We start from the raw sequence: 16,937 nt of genomic DNA, 5'->3' as shown, positions 1-16,937 counted from the left end.
GCAATAACACTGTATTTCCTTAACAAAAACAACATTCAATCAGAAAGAGAGAAAAAACCTATCCCTAATAGCATACAGTCACTGGATACTGCACACACATGTCATGAATCTACAAAATCATTCAGTGACTAATAATGCTCCTCGTGCAGAATAAACCTGACCTTTCAACCCCTGGCAAATCCTGCCAAATCCTGTGTGGTCAAAGGATGCACATTCATTAGTGCATGGATCTTGACCCTGGAAAAGATACAGCACTCCATCACCCCTTCTACTAGCCACAACTTTCTGGTTGTAAAAATAATGTTGATGGTGATAACGCAATGGAATCATGTCAAAAACCACACACACAGAGTCACTCTGATATGATATATAATCATATTTATAAGTGCCAGTATTAGTATTTATACATTAACAACAGTGTCATACATATTCATTTTCTGTAACCTAAAAAGCTAATGCCATGTCAATCATTTCAACAAAGTCTTGACTGCTGGTGTCCTAAGCTTTAGGCCTACGTTTATATCACACGTTGGCTACTACATCAGCCAAATGAAATACTAGGCTATTTATCTATCTGTAGTCAGTTTAATCTTTCCTTGCAACAATGGTCTAATACAGGAACTATTGCAGGCTATTTTCCTCCTGCATTCTAAAGTATAACCTTCGCTTTATTCAACAAAATGTTTGAAATATATAAAGACATACTTTTTTATCTGATACACTCTGTACCAATTGCTAGTCCTAGGTGCAGGGATTTAGAGAAACTAACTATATCCATTGTGTAACTAACTACACTGTACATTAAGAGGTTACAATAAGAAGTGAAAGAAATAAAGAAAGCTTATCAGTGACTATCTTTGTCATGCCCCATTTATTCTGTATCCATATTATAATTGTGACATGTAGCCTATCCGGTTTTTAATTGGACGTGTCAGATTTCAATGCAGCCTTTCTGTATTTGAAAAAACTTAGAGGGAGAAATTAAAATGGAAGACACTCTACTTTAGCATTGAGGTGACTGGGGCTGAAGAAGGAAAACCACAGAGTGTTGGGAGCACACAGAGAGAGTAGGACCAATCCTTGCCCTGCGCCAATCCCTGTGAGCCATTGGCCCATATTTATCAAGCGTCTCAGATTAGAAGTGCTGATCTAGAAAGGCAAAACGGATCCTAGATCAGCACCCCAATATCAGACGCTTGATGAATACTGTCCCTTACCCACAGGGCCAAAAATGGTTGAATCAACGTTGTTTCCACATAACTTCAACAAAAACATTACATGTGATGACGTTGAATCAACGTGGAAAACTGATTGGATTAACTAAAAGTCATCAAGGTAAAGTGATTTCAATGTTAACCTAAATTGATTGATGTATTTTTGTTGTTGTTGTTGATTTCACGTTAGTTGACCACTCAAAAACATGTAAATCAAAACTAGATGTTGAAATGATATCTGTGCCTAGCGGGTAGCTCCTGCCTATACTTCACAGGTCTGGGATCAGATTCTCTCCAGTAGGAGTAGTGGGCTCCAGTGAGGCGGCCTTGCTCTGCAGCAGGCTAAAGTAGCATTTGATTCTCTTCATTAAACAAGGCTTAGCACACAATATCGGTTATGTCAGTTGGATGGCGAAAAATATACAATGTATAACCCTAACTAATGAGGAAAAACAAATGTCTGTTAACATTTTGAGGAGGATTGGTGATATGATTGAATGTCAGCTTGACATACTGTTTCTACTATTTCTATACTGTTTCTACTGTTTCTAGTGGCTCAGAACAGTGGCACATTATTGGTCATCAAATTCAGTTTAAAAAAAGAATCCCTGAAAGTATCTTCCCTCCGAATATGTGAAAGAACAGTTCATGCTTATATGCAACTTATTAAGGAGCATTTATATCAAAATGCTGCTTCGTTGAAATCAATTTTCAGACTAACACATCCAAAACTCTGCAAGCATGTAAGGTTTGATATGATTTTCTGTTAACAAAAATACTTACAATGTTATTTCAATTACATTGAGACCTGATAATACATGTTTTGTATGTAATACACCCACCTCTTACACTTTAGTTGGAATTATAATGAGCTAGAACATCTTTCCCAAATGCTCTTCAGTGGACTTATTCTATTCAATTAAAACAAATCTATGACAATGAGGACGTAGTTTGATACACAGAAAAGTGCAACATGAGCTTCCTTGCTGTTCGGATTGAATTAGAGATGTGTAAATAAGGTAGCTTGAACCACTTCAAATATGATTTGATATGATCTCAAATCAATACATTTATGCTGTGGGTAAAAACAACTGACAAGTTGATAGCACTGGTCATCCTGGGTTGATCTCAATAGCATAACTTGGCTTCCTCTCCTTCTTTCCGTCTGCACTGATGGTCAAGACATTAGACAGATGGCGCAGGAAGTCCTGGTAGGGATCCACCACTTAAACGAAGGAGAGGAGACGAGGAGAGGAAGCCAGCTAAGAATATTAACATACACCCAAGGTCTAATGTCTGGTTCATGATTTCTCACTTTCCCATCTTTAGCTCCATGGGTTGTGGATAAGTATTTGCAGCACAGGGCGGGAGATTTAGGCCTCTGCTTTGTTCATGGAATGGTCTCCGTGAGCCAGACTCTCCTCGCCCTCTTCCTCTTCCGGAACCTAAGTACAGTCACATCTCAGTCAGTAACAGATCTTACAGTTTAGCCGCAATTTCATCTACGCCAAATCATATTTGTTATAAGATAGTATTTTTTTATTTACAAATTAAATATTTTTTGCATGTCACTAGGTGGTCACGTGACATGTAATACAATACAATATGCCATCTTAGACATATATGGCTAATGCCACATTATGGTATTGGATATCTCAAATGTTATATGAGTGTCACACCAATACATGAAACATCATGTACCGTGTACTATATAGCTCAGGTGTTTGATTCATCTGTAAGCTAGTGATGTTCAAGGATGGAACAGTATGATGTGTTTTATCTCTCAAGGTCTTACCTCCCAATAGATTGAATCATCAAAGCAGTTCTGATCTGGAGGCTGTCCCCAGAATGGAAGTTTCATTATCAGACCTGTACAAAGAGATAAGTCAATTACAGATTTATTCAATAAGTTTCCCCGTCTTCATGGAATAAAGTAAATTGTCATGACCTCAACGATTTGATGATGAGTGTAGAAATATAATACTTCTATTACCATACGAAAACCGACAGGAAGTCTGTTCAAATGATTTTGTGATGTCGATTTTTTGAATGACAAAACATTTCACTGTGTTTTCTCCACCCACCTGTTATGGCTCCTCCAACCAAAGCGAACCCAAGGGATGAGGCCAGGGCTGCAGCCTGCATGGCAGCGCTCCTGAGGGAAGAAGGGTGGAGAAGAGAAAATGAGAAGGGTACAGTACTTTGTTTTTTTTAAGAGACCCTTAATTTGACACTTATTATTGAGGCCAAGGTCACGCATTCACTGAAAAGTGAATTACTATAGACATTTCAGAACTACAGTATCTATACAGAGATCACAAATATGGCCACTGGTCAAAATGCTGAGTTTCCCATTACTGTTGATCATGAAAATGACTACACATTGTAATTTACCAAAAGTCTTAATAAAAATCATTCCTGTTTCTTAATCTGCTTGTATAGATGTACAGTATGAAGAGTGTCATTAGATGAGCCTTACCCATCCTTCTTGCCCAGAGCGACAGCCACAATGCCAGCGATACCCCCAAGGATGCCAGGCATGCCGTGCAGATTGTGGACGCCACAGGTGTCCTGGATGCCCAGGTTGGATGCCAGGATGGGCTGAAATGTGGTCTCATTTACATTATTCCCTATGGCCCACTCATTTCAACATTTTTCTAGCTATCTGATGGTAGGTGTTTGTTTTGACTAAAATGCAAGTTTCTCCCAGCACGCAAAACTGGTTTCACCCAGCACAACCAGAACCATTTTTTCTCATTAGGCTGAGGAGTTAGTTAGGATGCTGGTAGAAAGGTATTATTCAAAAGAATGTAGGTGTATACTCACAAGACACATTACAACCCTAGTTAACTATGGCATTTTCTAGACAGTTTGGTGTCCTGGTCCATCTCAGGATTGTCTTCCTATTGGTTCAGACGTGTGTGACCTTTGTACTCACAGTGAGGAACTTGAAGCCCAGGGTGGAGACGATGCCAGCCACGAATCCGATGATCATGGCACCGAAAGGCCCGATGTCCATGTCGGCGCAGGTTCCCACGGCAACACCTCCGGCCAGAGTGGCATTCTGGATGTGGACCTATGGAAGCATCTATTAGCTATGCTACAGTAGGTGCTGTGTGATATTCTATTGTCTCTCTCCCAGAGACACACATGCACGCACACACACAACACACACACAAACACTGAATAGCCTTGTTTGAATATATACAAGTCAAATAAATTGAGGAGGTAAACAATCTACAGCTTTGCTGTCTTCTGACTCTTTGTGGTTTGAGTGAAGCATGTGATATCTCACCATGTCCAGTTTCCCTTTGTGCTCCACCAGACTGGAGACAGCGTAGGCGGAGAGCACACAGGCAGCCAGCGAGAAGTAGGTGTTGGTGACAGCCATGAGCTGATCAGCACCGGGTTCTGCGATGGCAGAGTTGAAACTGGGCCAGAACATCCAGAGGAACACAGTACCTGGAGAAGATATTGAAGTAGATTTATATTTGTCGGCTACTTCAATTGATTCTGAAATATATAAAACAAAAACGAATGCATTAAATGTATTAAAACTATGTCAAACAGAAGTTGGCTTGCTAGTCTGAAGCGATTCACTTTTTTGTCCACTAGGTGGCGTATGTGACTATGATATGTGGAGGAGCCTCCACTTGAGCCACACACACACAACACCCCTTCCCTTGTGAGTAAAATATAAATATACCGTGCAAACAGACACCAGGGGCTAAATGTATCAAGCATCTCAGCTTAGGAGTGCTGATCTAGGATCAGGTCGCCCATTCATATAATATCATTCATTTTGATCTAAAAGTCAGAACTTGATTGTAAATCAGCACTCCTAGTCTGACATGCTTGATACAAAAGGCCAGGCATTCCCTAGGCATTCCCTAGGCATTCCCTTAGGCACGTATTGCAACATTTCTATTTTTAGCGTTCCAAAGATACATAAGGGGACATTTGATCAATATTTAGCTGATCTATCTTTTAATAGTAGTTAGTGACTGACTACAGTAATAAGATCAACTGAATTTTGCATTGACTGTGATGACTGCCATGTGAGTTGCTGCTCCTACCGATCATGGCGAAGAGGTCAGAGTGGTAGACAGAGCCGTCGTTCTCATGACTGTTCCGCAGAGCTGGCCTGTACAGCATGCGGGCCACTGCTAGACCGAAGTATGCCCCAAAGGCATGGATAATCATGGAGGCCCCAACATCATTGGCCTGTGAGTTGGACAAACCACATAAACCACTTCATTATGTTGTAAAACAAAATACAACAATTCAAATAAAAGCCCTCCCAAACAAACTTTCTGCTTAGCCTGCTAGTTATCTCAATCACTTGTCACTTCATCCATCCCGCCTCTGGCCATTCCCAAGCAAAACTAGTGCACTGATTGGTTGGGAATAGAAATGGACAGATTCAAGAATAAAATTTGACCCCTTGACGTGACATTATTTTTTTTTCAATGGTAGACTCATCCCTATGAATTAACGGCATGATTATATTTATAAGAGCCCTTTTGGTAGGATAAATCTTGTCTAGTTGTTTTGGGCTGCCACTTCTCACCACTAGAGAGCAATCTCACTGGGGTTAGGGGTCAGGTGGTGGGGTCGTGGGGTGAGGTCGTATGTGTAAGGGCCCAGGTAAACGAGTAGTAGTCATGCACAGTAGGGGGTGGCATGCACCTTAAAAGTTTGTTTACGGACCGCCATGATACCAAGGAAGAAGAAGAAGAAGAAGTAGTTATGCATGGATCAACAGGAGATTCACAATTTTTTTTTTACCATTACTCACAAGATTGCACACAATATTGCTCATTGGACTGTATTAACTGATATACTTTTTTTGCATAGTGTTGTCTTTCATGTACACGAGTGCTTAGATGAGTGGATGGGGGTGAAGTTAGTCTGTTGTGACTGACTGTTAACATAAGGGTTGGTTCTGGGTTATGAGATTATGGTGAAGTGCACTGACCTTCAGGACTTCGGCCACCAGATGTTCATTGATGCCGAAGATGGTGATCTCAAGGAGGGTCATGATGAGGAGCTGGACTGGGCTGGTTTTTCCCAGGACGGCGCCGAACGAGATCAGAACCGTGGCTGTGCTGAAGTCTGCGTTGATCATCCTTTTGGTGAGGAGTAAGAAGAGGTGGAGGTGGAGAGAGAGAAGAGAGAGAGAGAGAGCGAGGGAGACAGAGCGAGAGAGACAGAGAGAGAGAGACAGAGAGAGACAGAGAGAGACAGAGACAGAGAGAGAGAGACAGAGACAGAGAGAGACAGAGACAGAGAGAGAGAGAGACAGAGACAGAGAGAGAGAGAGCGAGGGAGACAGGGAGAGAGACAGAGAGAGACAGAGAGAGATGCATTATTAACATTAAAACAGACCACTTCCTCGGGTGTCCTCCATCATGTGGACATAATGCTGCTACTGCTAGCTACATTCCTTCTGACCGTACTGTATTTTATTGTATTTACTTGAAGATGGAGACTTTGATCTTTCCTTCGTCCAGGTGCCAGAGGCCTTGCACGAGGAGACCCCACTGCAGAGCGAAGGCGGCCAGGAGCAGGTTAAGGCCCACGCTGCTGAAGCCATATCTCTTCAGGAAGGTCATCAGGAAGCCGAAGCCAATGAAGATCATCACGTGGACATCCTGGAACACTGTGGACCAATGAGAATGCAGGTCAGAGGTCAGCTCAGGGGAGTTTGACTATTTGATCCTTAACACAACATGGTTTTATTGAAGGTCCATTATGGCCAATCTGGCCCTATTTGAATTATTCATCACGTTGAATGAATACAGAATGAAAACAGAGAGGATGAAAACAAGGACACTGAATGAAACTAATAAAGGGTGTCAACAAGACAAAAAAAAGACAGAAATGTAACTGTAAAGACATTCAAATCGATTGACAGACCAGCAATTGATCAAATACCTAGGGCTTTGCCTTTTGATGCGCGAATGACTCACGGAGCAGCCGCATTGGACTGTGCAGCAATCGTAGTAACCCCTATCCCCACAAGGGGTCATTGTAAATCCAAACTTGTTGGAGGATGGAAGACCAATTCAATTTGTCTGTGAATGGGATACTGAGAACTGAGGCTCCCGATAACCGTGTTGTGTCAGTAACCTCACGCTGTTCCATTCACTGACTTCACATGATCTTAATCAAGTCTTCTGAACTTATCAGAGGGTCTCGGGGAAGCAGACACTCCACAGTTAAACACATTCCTCACTATTAGTTTCAGTTACTGGAATTATAAGGACAGGGGTCTTGTGTATGGATCACTGTCCTTGCACTTTATGTACTGTATGTTTAGATTGATTTACGTAAGAGGACAGAGACTTTACTTAGAGGGTGTATGAGGGCTCTAGTTCACTGTGTTTGTGGACAGTAGGATGTGAGCTCTGTCCGATTGTCTGCAGATAAGGATCAGGCTACTAGCCCAAGAGACTGACCAGACGTATATGTGTGTGTGCATCTGGTATGTGTGTGTGCGCATGCCTGTGTATGTAGCTTAGAACGGTATGTCCACTGCCACCAGAGGAATGATCCTAATTCTCCAAGCTCCACTCTCGCGCAATGCTCACAAAAGGTTCCCTTCCCTGAAATGCCTGACAACAAGAACTTCCTAGTCCCAATAGCCATGTGCGATGGATGACGGGATCTCATCTGGAAAGTATATGAATGTGTGGCAGAAAGGGAAAACAATAGGCCTAATTTCTCCAGGTCTGGTTAGCATTGTGATGAGCAGTTAGCATTGTGGTGAGATGTTAGCATTGTGGTGAGCAGTTAGCATTGTGGTGAGCCGTTAGCATTGTGGTGTCACGGCAGGACCTAGGCAGACAGTCACTACTTAGAAAGTCCTGGCTGGGGAAGTGATGGAATATAGGGTGTGGGGTAGGGGGTTTGGGGGCTTAGTTGCAGCATAGACTAGCCATTACGTCCATTGTCTTCTTTTTGTCTGTGACTATGTATGGCTACTATGTACAAGCATTTTGCTACACTCGCAATAACATCTGCTAACCATGTGTATGTGATCAATAAAATGTGATTTGATTTACTGTATGACTCTGTCTACCAGAATGCCATTCTAGAGCTTATATACATCTCTATCTTATAGTGCGGTCTTGAAATACAAGACCTTACTATAAGTATAACTGATCCTGAATTGTACAGTTGTAGAGGGATTGTTGTAACTGGCAATTAATTTTAGAGTTGAGTTTGTTTGGAGGCTCCCTGTTTCTGCCACACCATGATAGAGACAGGATAAACAGGAAGGTTAGCTCTTCTAAACAGATATTGTCTCAGATTAGAAGTCTGTGAATTCCTCTCTCTCATTATTGTGTTTACATGTGACTGGCTCTTTCTCCCCAGTAGTGCATTGTATTGCTATGGATGATATTCAGCACACTACACCATGATTCTAATCAGGTTTAGTATTACTTACGCAATGCCTCCGAGACGTCATAGGATACATTATAACTCCTCTGGCACTGGTCAGAACACCCGCGCCCATCCGGGAACAAACAAATAACTCCAATCTATTCAATCTTTTCCCTGATATCGAAGTCTGAACAATGTCAGATATGTAAGATATACAAATAGCCTTGTAAGATATATAAAAGGTAAGATATACAAATAGCCGTGTGTTGACTTGACTTTTGTTACGGAACAAATCTGCATTTTTGTTGTTAATACATTGCATGCAATGTTTTATGTTCTTTGGCACTGATTGTGGGTACTTATTATTGGGAATGTGCAAATCAAATCAAATCCATTCCCTTGCATCTGGGTGGATGCAAGGGAATGGACCGTATGCTAATAATGCTAATAATACAAACTAGAATATACGATGTATCGTGTAAAGCTGCTGAGAACTGCCTTACCTGATAAATTCCTGGCGTTGCAAGCACAGAGCAACAAACTTTAGAACATAACAGCAAAACAAGTCTCAGCTTTTGTCTTGTCTATATTGCATATCTTTCTTTTTTTGGCCCACCGCTGCACATTGTCATCTTAACCAGCGCTGTCATCTGAAATCTCTAATGTTTTATTTCTTTGGCTTGGTAAGGTATGCACTATGTAGTGACCCATTGAGGAAGCCCTTGGACGGTGCTATATCACCCGAATACTTGATCCCTTGGCGACATCATACCAGTTTGCGTCTCTAAGAAAAGGATGTGGTGGGAGCTAGAGAGGTCCATTTGGAACTCAGCCTCGTAGATGGCCTCTTTGCCCAACATGTTAGGTCATCCCCCATATGGTAGTTGTATTGTGCTAGCACTCTAACCAAGATTTCAAGTATTTTCTGGATTGCTAGTCTGAAGGGGTGTCAGTCTGAAAGGAGATGGTTTCAGGCCAGCAACTTAATTATTTTCGATGTTGAATCCTGACATGTTTGGAGGTCAATGCACAACGATCTGCCGAAGAAGCTTGCTCTGAAACGTGTCAGCATCAAACATCATTGAAGGGAATTAAATTGCTGTTCCTCAACCGTCCGTCAACATTTCAGTAATCCCTAGTGTGCTCATTCTGTCCCCCGGGCATGATGACCTAGTGCCAACTCCACTGCATTCACTAGGGCGGGCGCCAGTGACAGTATGGATCATGCAGATACAGTTGAAGTTGGAAGTTTACATACACTTAGGTTGGAGTCATTAAAACTCGTTTTACAACCACTCCACAAATTTCTTGTTAACAAACTATAGTTTTGTCAAGTCGGTTAGAACATCTACTTTGTGCATGACACAAGTAATTTTTCCAACAATTGTTTACTGAGCGATTATTTCACTGTATCACAATTCCAGTGGGTCAGAAGTTTACATACACTAAGTTGACTGTGCCTTTAAACAGCTTGGACAATTCCAGAAAATTATGTCATGGCTTTAGACGCTTCTGATAGGCTAATAGACATCATTTGAGTCAATTGGAGGTGTACATGTGAATGTATTTCAAGGCTTACCTTCAAACTCGGTGCCTCTTTGCTTGACATCATGGGAAAATAAAAATTAATCTGCCAAAATTGTAGACCTTCACAAGTCAGGTTCATTCTTGGGAGCAATTTCCAAATGCCTGAAGGTACCACGTTCATCTGTACAAACATTAGTACGCAAGTATAAACACCATGGGACCACGCAGCCGTCATACCGCTCAGGAAGGAGACGCGTTCTGTCTCCTAGAGATGAACGTACTTTGGTGCGAAAAGTGCAAATCAATCCCAGAACAACAGCAAAGGACCTTGTGAAGATGCTGGAGGAAACAGGTACAAAAGTATCTATATCCACAGTAAAACAAGTCCTATATCGACATAACCTGAAAGACCGCTCAGCAAGGAAGAACCCACTGCTCCAAAACCGCCATAAAAAAGCCAGACTACGGTTTGCAACTGCACATGGGGACAAAGATCGTACTTTTTGGAGAAATGTCCCTTGGTCTGATGAAACAAATATAGAACTGTTTGGCCATAATGACCATCGTTATGTTTGGAGGAAAAATGGAGAGGCTTGCAAGCCGAAGAACACCATCCCAACCGTGAAGCACGGGGGTGGCAGCATCATGTTGTGGGGGTGCTTTGCTGCAGGAGGGACTGGTGCACTTCACAAAATAGATGGCATCATGAGGAAGGAAAATTATGTGGATATATTGAAGCAACATCTCAAGACATCAGTTAGGAAGTTAAAGCTTGGTCGCAAATGGGTCTTCCAAATGGACAATGACCCCACGCATACTCCAAAGTTGTGGCAAAATGGCTTAAGGACAACAAAGTCAAGGTATTGGAGTGGCCATCACAAAGCCCTGACCTCAATCCTATAGAAAATTTGTGGGCAGAACTGAAAAGTGTGTGCGAGCAAGGAGGCCTACAAACCTAACTCAGTTACACCAGCTCTGTCGGGAGGAATGGGCCAAAATGCACCCAACTTATTGTGAGAAGCTTTTGGAAGGCTACCCGAAACGTTTGACCCAAGTAAAACAATTTAAAGGCAATGCTACCAAATACTAATTGAGTGTATGTAAACTTCTGACCCACTGGGAATGAGCTGAAATAAATCATTCTCTCTGCTATTACTCTGACATTTCACATTCTTAAAATAAAGTGGTGATCCTAAGTGACCTAAGACAGGGAATTTTTACTCGGATTAAATGTCAGGAATTGTGAAAAACTGAGTTTAAATGTATTTGGCTAAGGTGTATGTCAACTTCCGACTTCAACTGTAGGGACAAACCTCCAAGGCACCAGATTAATTTAGCATCTAACTGAATCTAACTGCAAGTCACTTTTTATGTTGTTAACTATAATTACAAAATTGAATTCCGTCCGAATAGCGCCTGACTTTGATGATAGGGCTTTACGGCTGTGAAACAACTCTGTGTTGGATAAATTCTTAAGGTCCCACTTCTCTGAGGAAAACAAATATTTCACAGAGCCACAGAACCCATTGGTTACTCTCAAATACAATTTTTCAATACTGATTTTGTCCCTTGATGATAAAACCCAGCAACAAGATAGGTTCCTTTTTTTCTAAATTGCATTTCTCTGCTTATTTCCTCTGCTTTGAACCTGTAATTGTGGAGTTTTGGTATGCACCATATAGACGGACGGACAGGGGGTGCAGAGAAAGGAAGTCATTGCCACCTTTTATACGCATATCTAACTGTATAATCCCTTAAACAATTACTATTTAGGTATTTATTGTGGTTTATGTAGGATGAATACGGATATTTTATTTAACCTTTATTTAACTAGGCAAGTCAGTTAAAAACAAATTCTTATTTACAATGACGGGGAACAGTGGGTTAACTGTCTTGTTCAGTGGCAGAACGACAGATTTTTACCTTGTCAGCTCGGGGATTCGATCTAGCAGCCTTTCGGCTACAGTGATACAGTGGGACATCATATGAACTGGGACAGCTTAATCCTGATGCTTTTATTTCTTCGTCTGACAAGAGAAAATAAAAACTATTGTTAGGGCTCTCGAGTGGCGTAGCAGTCTAAGGCACTGCATATCAGTGCTAGAGGCGTCTGTCACGCCCTGACCTTAGAGAGCCTTTTTATTCTCTATTTTGGTTAGGTCAGGGTGTGACTAGGGTGGGCATTCTAGTTTTGTTATTTCTATATTGGCCTGGTATGGTTCCCAATCAGAGGCAGCTGTCTATCGTTGTCTCTGATTGGGGATCATATTTAGGCAGCCTTTTCCCACCTGTTTGTTGTGGGATCTTGTTTTTGTGTAGCTGCCTGTGAGCAGCCCAGAATGTCACGTTTTGTTTTCTTCTGTATTGTTTTTGGTGAGTTTCATATTTATTAAACATGTGGAACTCTAAGTACGCTGCGCCTTGGTCCATTCATTCAGACGAGCGTGACAGCGTCACTACAGATGCTGGTTCGATTCCATGCTGTATCACAACCTGCCGTGATTAGGAGTCCCATAGGGTGGCGCACAATTGGCCCAGTGTCGTCCGTGTTAGGGTTTGGCTGGGGTAGGACGTCATTATAAATAAGAATTTGTTCTCAACTGACTTGCTTGGTTAAATAAAATAAAATGAAATGACTAAGCCCTTGCTGAGAAACAACATGATCCAAATCACATCACTTCAATGGAAGTGATTTTTTTCCCCCAGCTTTTTTTCTGTTTTGATGTTAAGGTCACAAAAACTTGCACTGTACCAAATTGTGATGAAAATGTGCATTCTATGTACTTGTGCATCAAAATACATAAAAGTAGGACAGCATGAAGTAACTAAAGTGGGACAGTCTTATAGGCTTTTCCAATGGAGGACAGAGATCCAGTTTACTTTAGGGACCCCCTGTATTTAGGTTAGGCAGGGCTCTGCTTCTTGTAGTACTATATCCTGTTCCTTTTTTCTTGTAGTACTGTTATTAGTATTGTTATTAGTACTGTTATTGTTATTGTACTGTTATTAGTACTGTTATTGCACTGTTATTAGTATTGTTATTAGGACTGTTATTGTACTGTTATTGTATTGTTATTGTACTGTTATTTGTACTGTTATTAGTACTGTTATTAGTACTGTTATTGTACTGTTATTTGTACTGTTATTAGTACTGTTATTAGTACTGTTATTGTACTGTTATTAGTACTGTTATTGTATTGTTATTTGTACTGTTATTAGTACTGTTATTAGTACTGTTATTGTACTGTTATTAGTACTGTTATTGTATTGTTATTTGTACTGTTATTAGTACTGTTATTAGTACTGTTATTGTACTGTTATTAGTACTGTTATTAGTACTGTTATTTGTACTGTTATTTGTACTGTTATTGTAATGTTATTACTACTGTTATTGTACTGTTATTAGCACTGTTATTGTACTGTTATTGTACTGTTATTGTACTGTTATTAGTACTGTTATTGTATTGTTATTGTACTGTTATTTGTACTGTTATTGTACTGTTATTAGTACTGTTATTTGTACTGTTATTTGTACTGTTATTAGTACTGTTATTAGTAATGTTATTAGTACTGTTATTTGAGTGAATTCAGAAAAGTGGGGCACTTTTTACATTTCCGTCTTCTGTAACCTCTTCAGAAATCTATCAAACATATTAGACCAACAAATCAAATCGTATTTGTCACATGGGCCGAAAACAACACCTTACTATGAAATGCTTACTTACTTTTTAAGTAAGTAACAACATTTTAGCAAAAAAAATAAAAAATACAATCTAAATAAATAAATGTAACACAATAACGAGGCTATATACTGGGGGTACCGGTACCGAGTCAATGTGCGGTGGTACAGGTTAGTCAAGGTAATTGAGGTAAATGTACATGTAGGTAGGGGTAAAGTGACTATGCATAGATAATAAACAGTGAGTAGTAGCAGCATAAACACTGAAATCCTCAGATGTTTCCTATCACACAAAATTGAATAGAATAGTTATTGGGGTACAATTGGGACTATAATAATGGTATCCCAGTTTATTTAACCTGCTGTCTCGGTCTACCAAATGCAAACTGAAAATATGGTTTTGACTCAGTGTACACAAATGGCTGTGTCATGCCTGCTGTGACTATGATTAGGAAACGTCTTGAAGTTTGCAGAAATGTATAATGTGTTGGGCTTATATGTTGGATAGATGACAAAAGAGGTTACAGAAGACAGAACATTTTGAACACTTATTTTGAAATGACCCTATATTGTTTCTCTGATCATTTAGAACAACCTATAATTATAACAACTATTAGGATGTTTTTGGATATGACTTAATGTAAACAAAGAGGGAAAGTTCACCCATTTTTACACGTGGCCTAGTTTTCACTCTTTCTGTCCTTGTAGTTTGATTCCTCCAAACCGTTTTTTGTTTTGTTTTGTTACAGAGAAAATTGGTCACATTTTGCTGAGTCATCATTGACTATAATGCAATATGCAAACATGTTAGGAAACACATCAACTCCCATTCTGAATCTCTTTGCACAACATTATTTATGTCCACTGTGCCATAAATCCATGTTTGAATGATTGTGTTTACAACAACAAAAATATGCAAATATGGATTTATGGGACAGTGGAATTTGTTTTTCTAAAATTGAATTCAGAGATCATTCAGAATGGGATTCTGGTGTAATATGAGTCTGTGTTTTCTATCATGCTTTAGACACATTTTCATAATGCAAATGATTTTGGGGATCAACTACAATCACAAAAAGAGTGAAGTGTAAGTCTACATGTAAAAATAGGTGAACTTCCCCTTTAACATTTCTTAACACTGAACTAATCTCTTTGGGTCACAGCTGCCCCTCCCATTTATGGCTAAACCTCCGTACTGTAAGTCTTCAAGTATTTATGCTTTATAAAGATTTATGTACAAAGAAATGCCAGTGTCATATAGGTAAAGTAGTAAGGGTGGGTCTTTGTCACTTTTCAACTGATAAGTCACAAGATTTACAATAGTCTCCAAACACAAATGAATGTACACATGTGCAAACATTTTTACCCGTAACTCAATCAAATTCCCATTAAAATGAATTAAGAATTTATTTCCCTTCAGCGCATATGCAAGTTAATCCAGTTATGTGGATGGCATTCATCAGACACTCATATCCCGAGCGACTTACAGGAGCAATTAGTGTTAAGTGCTTTGAGCAACTTTTCACTTAGTTGGCTCTGGGAATTGAACCAGCAACCTTTTGGTTACTGGCCCAACGCTCTTGACTGCTTGCCTACCTGCCACTAGGCTTCCCCTTTGTACAATCCTTCTGGGGGTAGCCACAGTGAACCTGCCCAGTATGAGCGAGAGGGGTGCCCCTATGACAGCTGGAGCATCTGGCCCGTTCCATACAGAATCATTTCAGGCTGCAATGGACACATGCACAACCAGGGTTGGGTAGGTTACTTTCGAAATGTAATCCATTACAGTTACTAGTTACCTGTCCAAAATTGTAATCAGTAACGTAACTTTTGAATTACCCAAACACAGTAACGCAATCTGATTACATTCAGTTACTTTAGGATACATTTCCACTTAACAGGCATTAGAAGAAGACAAAAATGATACATCGAACACATTTGGTGTGTTATCATAGTGGTCTCTGACTTGTGGTCAGACTCGCTCAGGTGGAACAAACTTAAACTTGTGCCTTTTTTCAATTCTGAATTGAACGTCATTGAGAAAACAGAAAGGTGTAATAATGTATTTTTTACCAAACCTTTCTGAATTTAAAAGTGATCCAAAAAGTAATCATCTAGTTTTTCAAAAGTATCTGTAATCTGATTACAATATTTTTGCTGTTAACGTAACTGACTACATTTTTTTCTGTAATTGGATTACATGTAATCACTTACTCCCAACCCTATGCACAACAAGCTCACACTATGCTAACCCACATCCTTTCCCTCTGATTGATCACAGGAGCTACTGCACAATTATAAAGAGAAGAGGGGTCAAATCATTGAGACTCAATTGCATTATTAACTTCATAGCCTGTCATCCATATCAATAAGCCAAATACAAACAGATCCATGATTCTTCAACCGGGCTGCCACAGCCAGACTGACACACTGACAGACTATGTGTAGCACCCCACTGAGGTAGCCTGCTCCCAGATCTGTTTCTGCCTTGCCAACTGCTATGGTCATTGTCATGCCAAGACAACACAAACTGATCTGGGAACAGGCTAACACTGAGAAGCCTTCAGGTGTCACTTACTGGGGTAGAGGGTCAGAGGATTCTGTTCTGTCTCCTCCTCATGGTGTGTGGTGTTGTGGGCTCCGTGCCCCCCGTGTTTCCCATCATCGTAGACCACAAACACAGCAAACAGGATGATGGTGATAATCTCCAGAGTCAGAGCCAGGATGGGAAACTTCAGCCTCATGTTGGTGGAGTAAGCAGGCATGCTAGCATTAACTAATTCTGTGTGTGTGTGTCTCTCTCCTCTCTCTCTCTCTCTCTCTCTCTCTCTCTCTCTCTCTCTCTCTCTCTCTCTCTCTCTCTATCTCTGGCACACTCACTCCCTCTCTCCCTATCTATCTTTTGGGGCTTGTGGTGGTAGTGTGACGGGGGAAGAGCAACTGGTGTCTGGTTTTAAATTGGTGGAAGTTTCGTGGGGACCAATGGCAGGGGATAATAGGCAGGCCCGGGTGGTTACTCCCACTTCTGCACTTTGCTTATGGAGATCGGTTCCCTCCCTGTTGGGTGTTTACTATTTTTAAAAGAGGGGGAAAAAACAAGACTTTGGCAAAACACACAGTAATGACAA

At 40.6% G+C, this 16,937-nt stretch overlaps 1 protein-coding gene across 1 annotated transcript; it reads right to left on the bottom strand.

The window, feature by feature from the left end:
- Positions 1–358: 358 nt before the first annotated feature.
- Positions 359–16,736, bottom strand: rhag (Rh associated glycoprotein). Its single transcript, XM_071369604.1, has 10 exons — positions 16,388–16,736; positions 6,693–6,876; positions 6,193–6,343; positions 5,291–5,438; positions 4,510–4,676; positions 4,153–4,290; positions 3,694–3,815; positions 3,299–3,369; positions 3,010–3,083; positions 359–2,659 (listed from the first exon to the last, which is right to left on the bottom strand). The coding sequence occupies exons 1-10, from the start codon at positions 16,572–16,574 to the stop codon at positions 2,588–2,590; spliced, it is 1,314 nt and encodes a 437-aa protein (XP_071225705.1). The 5' UTR covers positions 16,575–16,736; the 3' UTR covers positions 359–2,587.
- Between the last annotated feature and the right edge of the window lie 201 nt (positions 16,737–16,937).

Source organism: Salvelinus alpinus, chromosome 27 (genome assembly GCF_045679555.1).
Source record: "Salvelinus alpinus chromosome 27, SLU_Salpinus.1, whole genome shotgun sequence".
NCBI lineage: Eukaryota > Metazoa > Chordata > Actinopteri > Salmoniformes > Salmonidae > Salvelinus > Salvelinus alpinus.
Note: the sequence above shows the minus strand (reverse complement) of the source record. Positions and strands in the feature narration are given on the sequence as shown.

Coding starts and splice junctions, on each gene's coding strand:
- rhag (XM_071369604.1), bottom strand. CDS start 16,574: ATGCCTGCTTACTCCACCAACATGAGGCTGAAGTTTCCCATCCTGGCT. Junction 3,370..3,693: donor GCTCTGGGCAAGAAGGATGG/GTAAGGCTCATC, acceptor TTCTTCCCTCAG/GAGCGCTGCCATGCAGGCTG. Junction 2,660..3,009: donor ATGATTCAATCTATTGGGAG/GTAAGACCTTGA, acceptor GACTGTACTTAG/GTTCCGGAAGAGGAAGAGGG.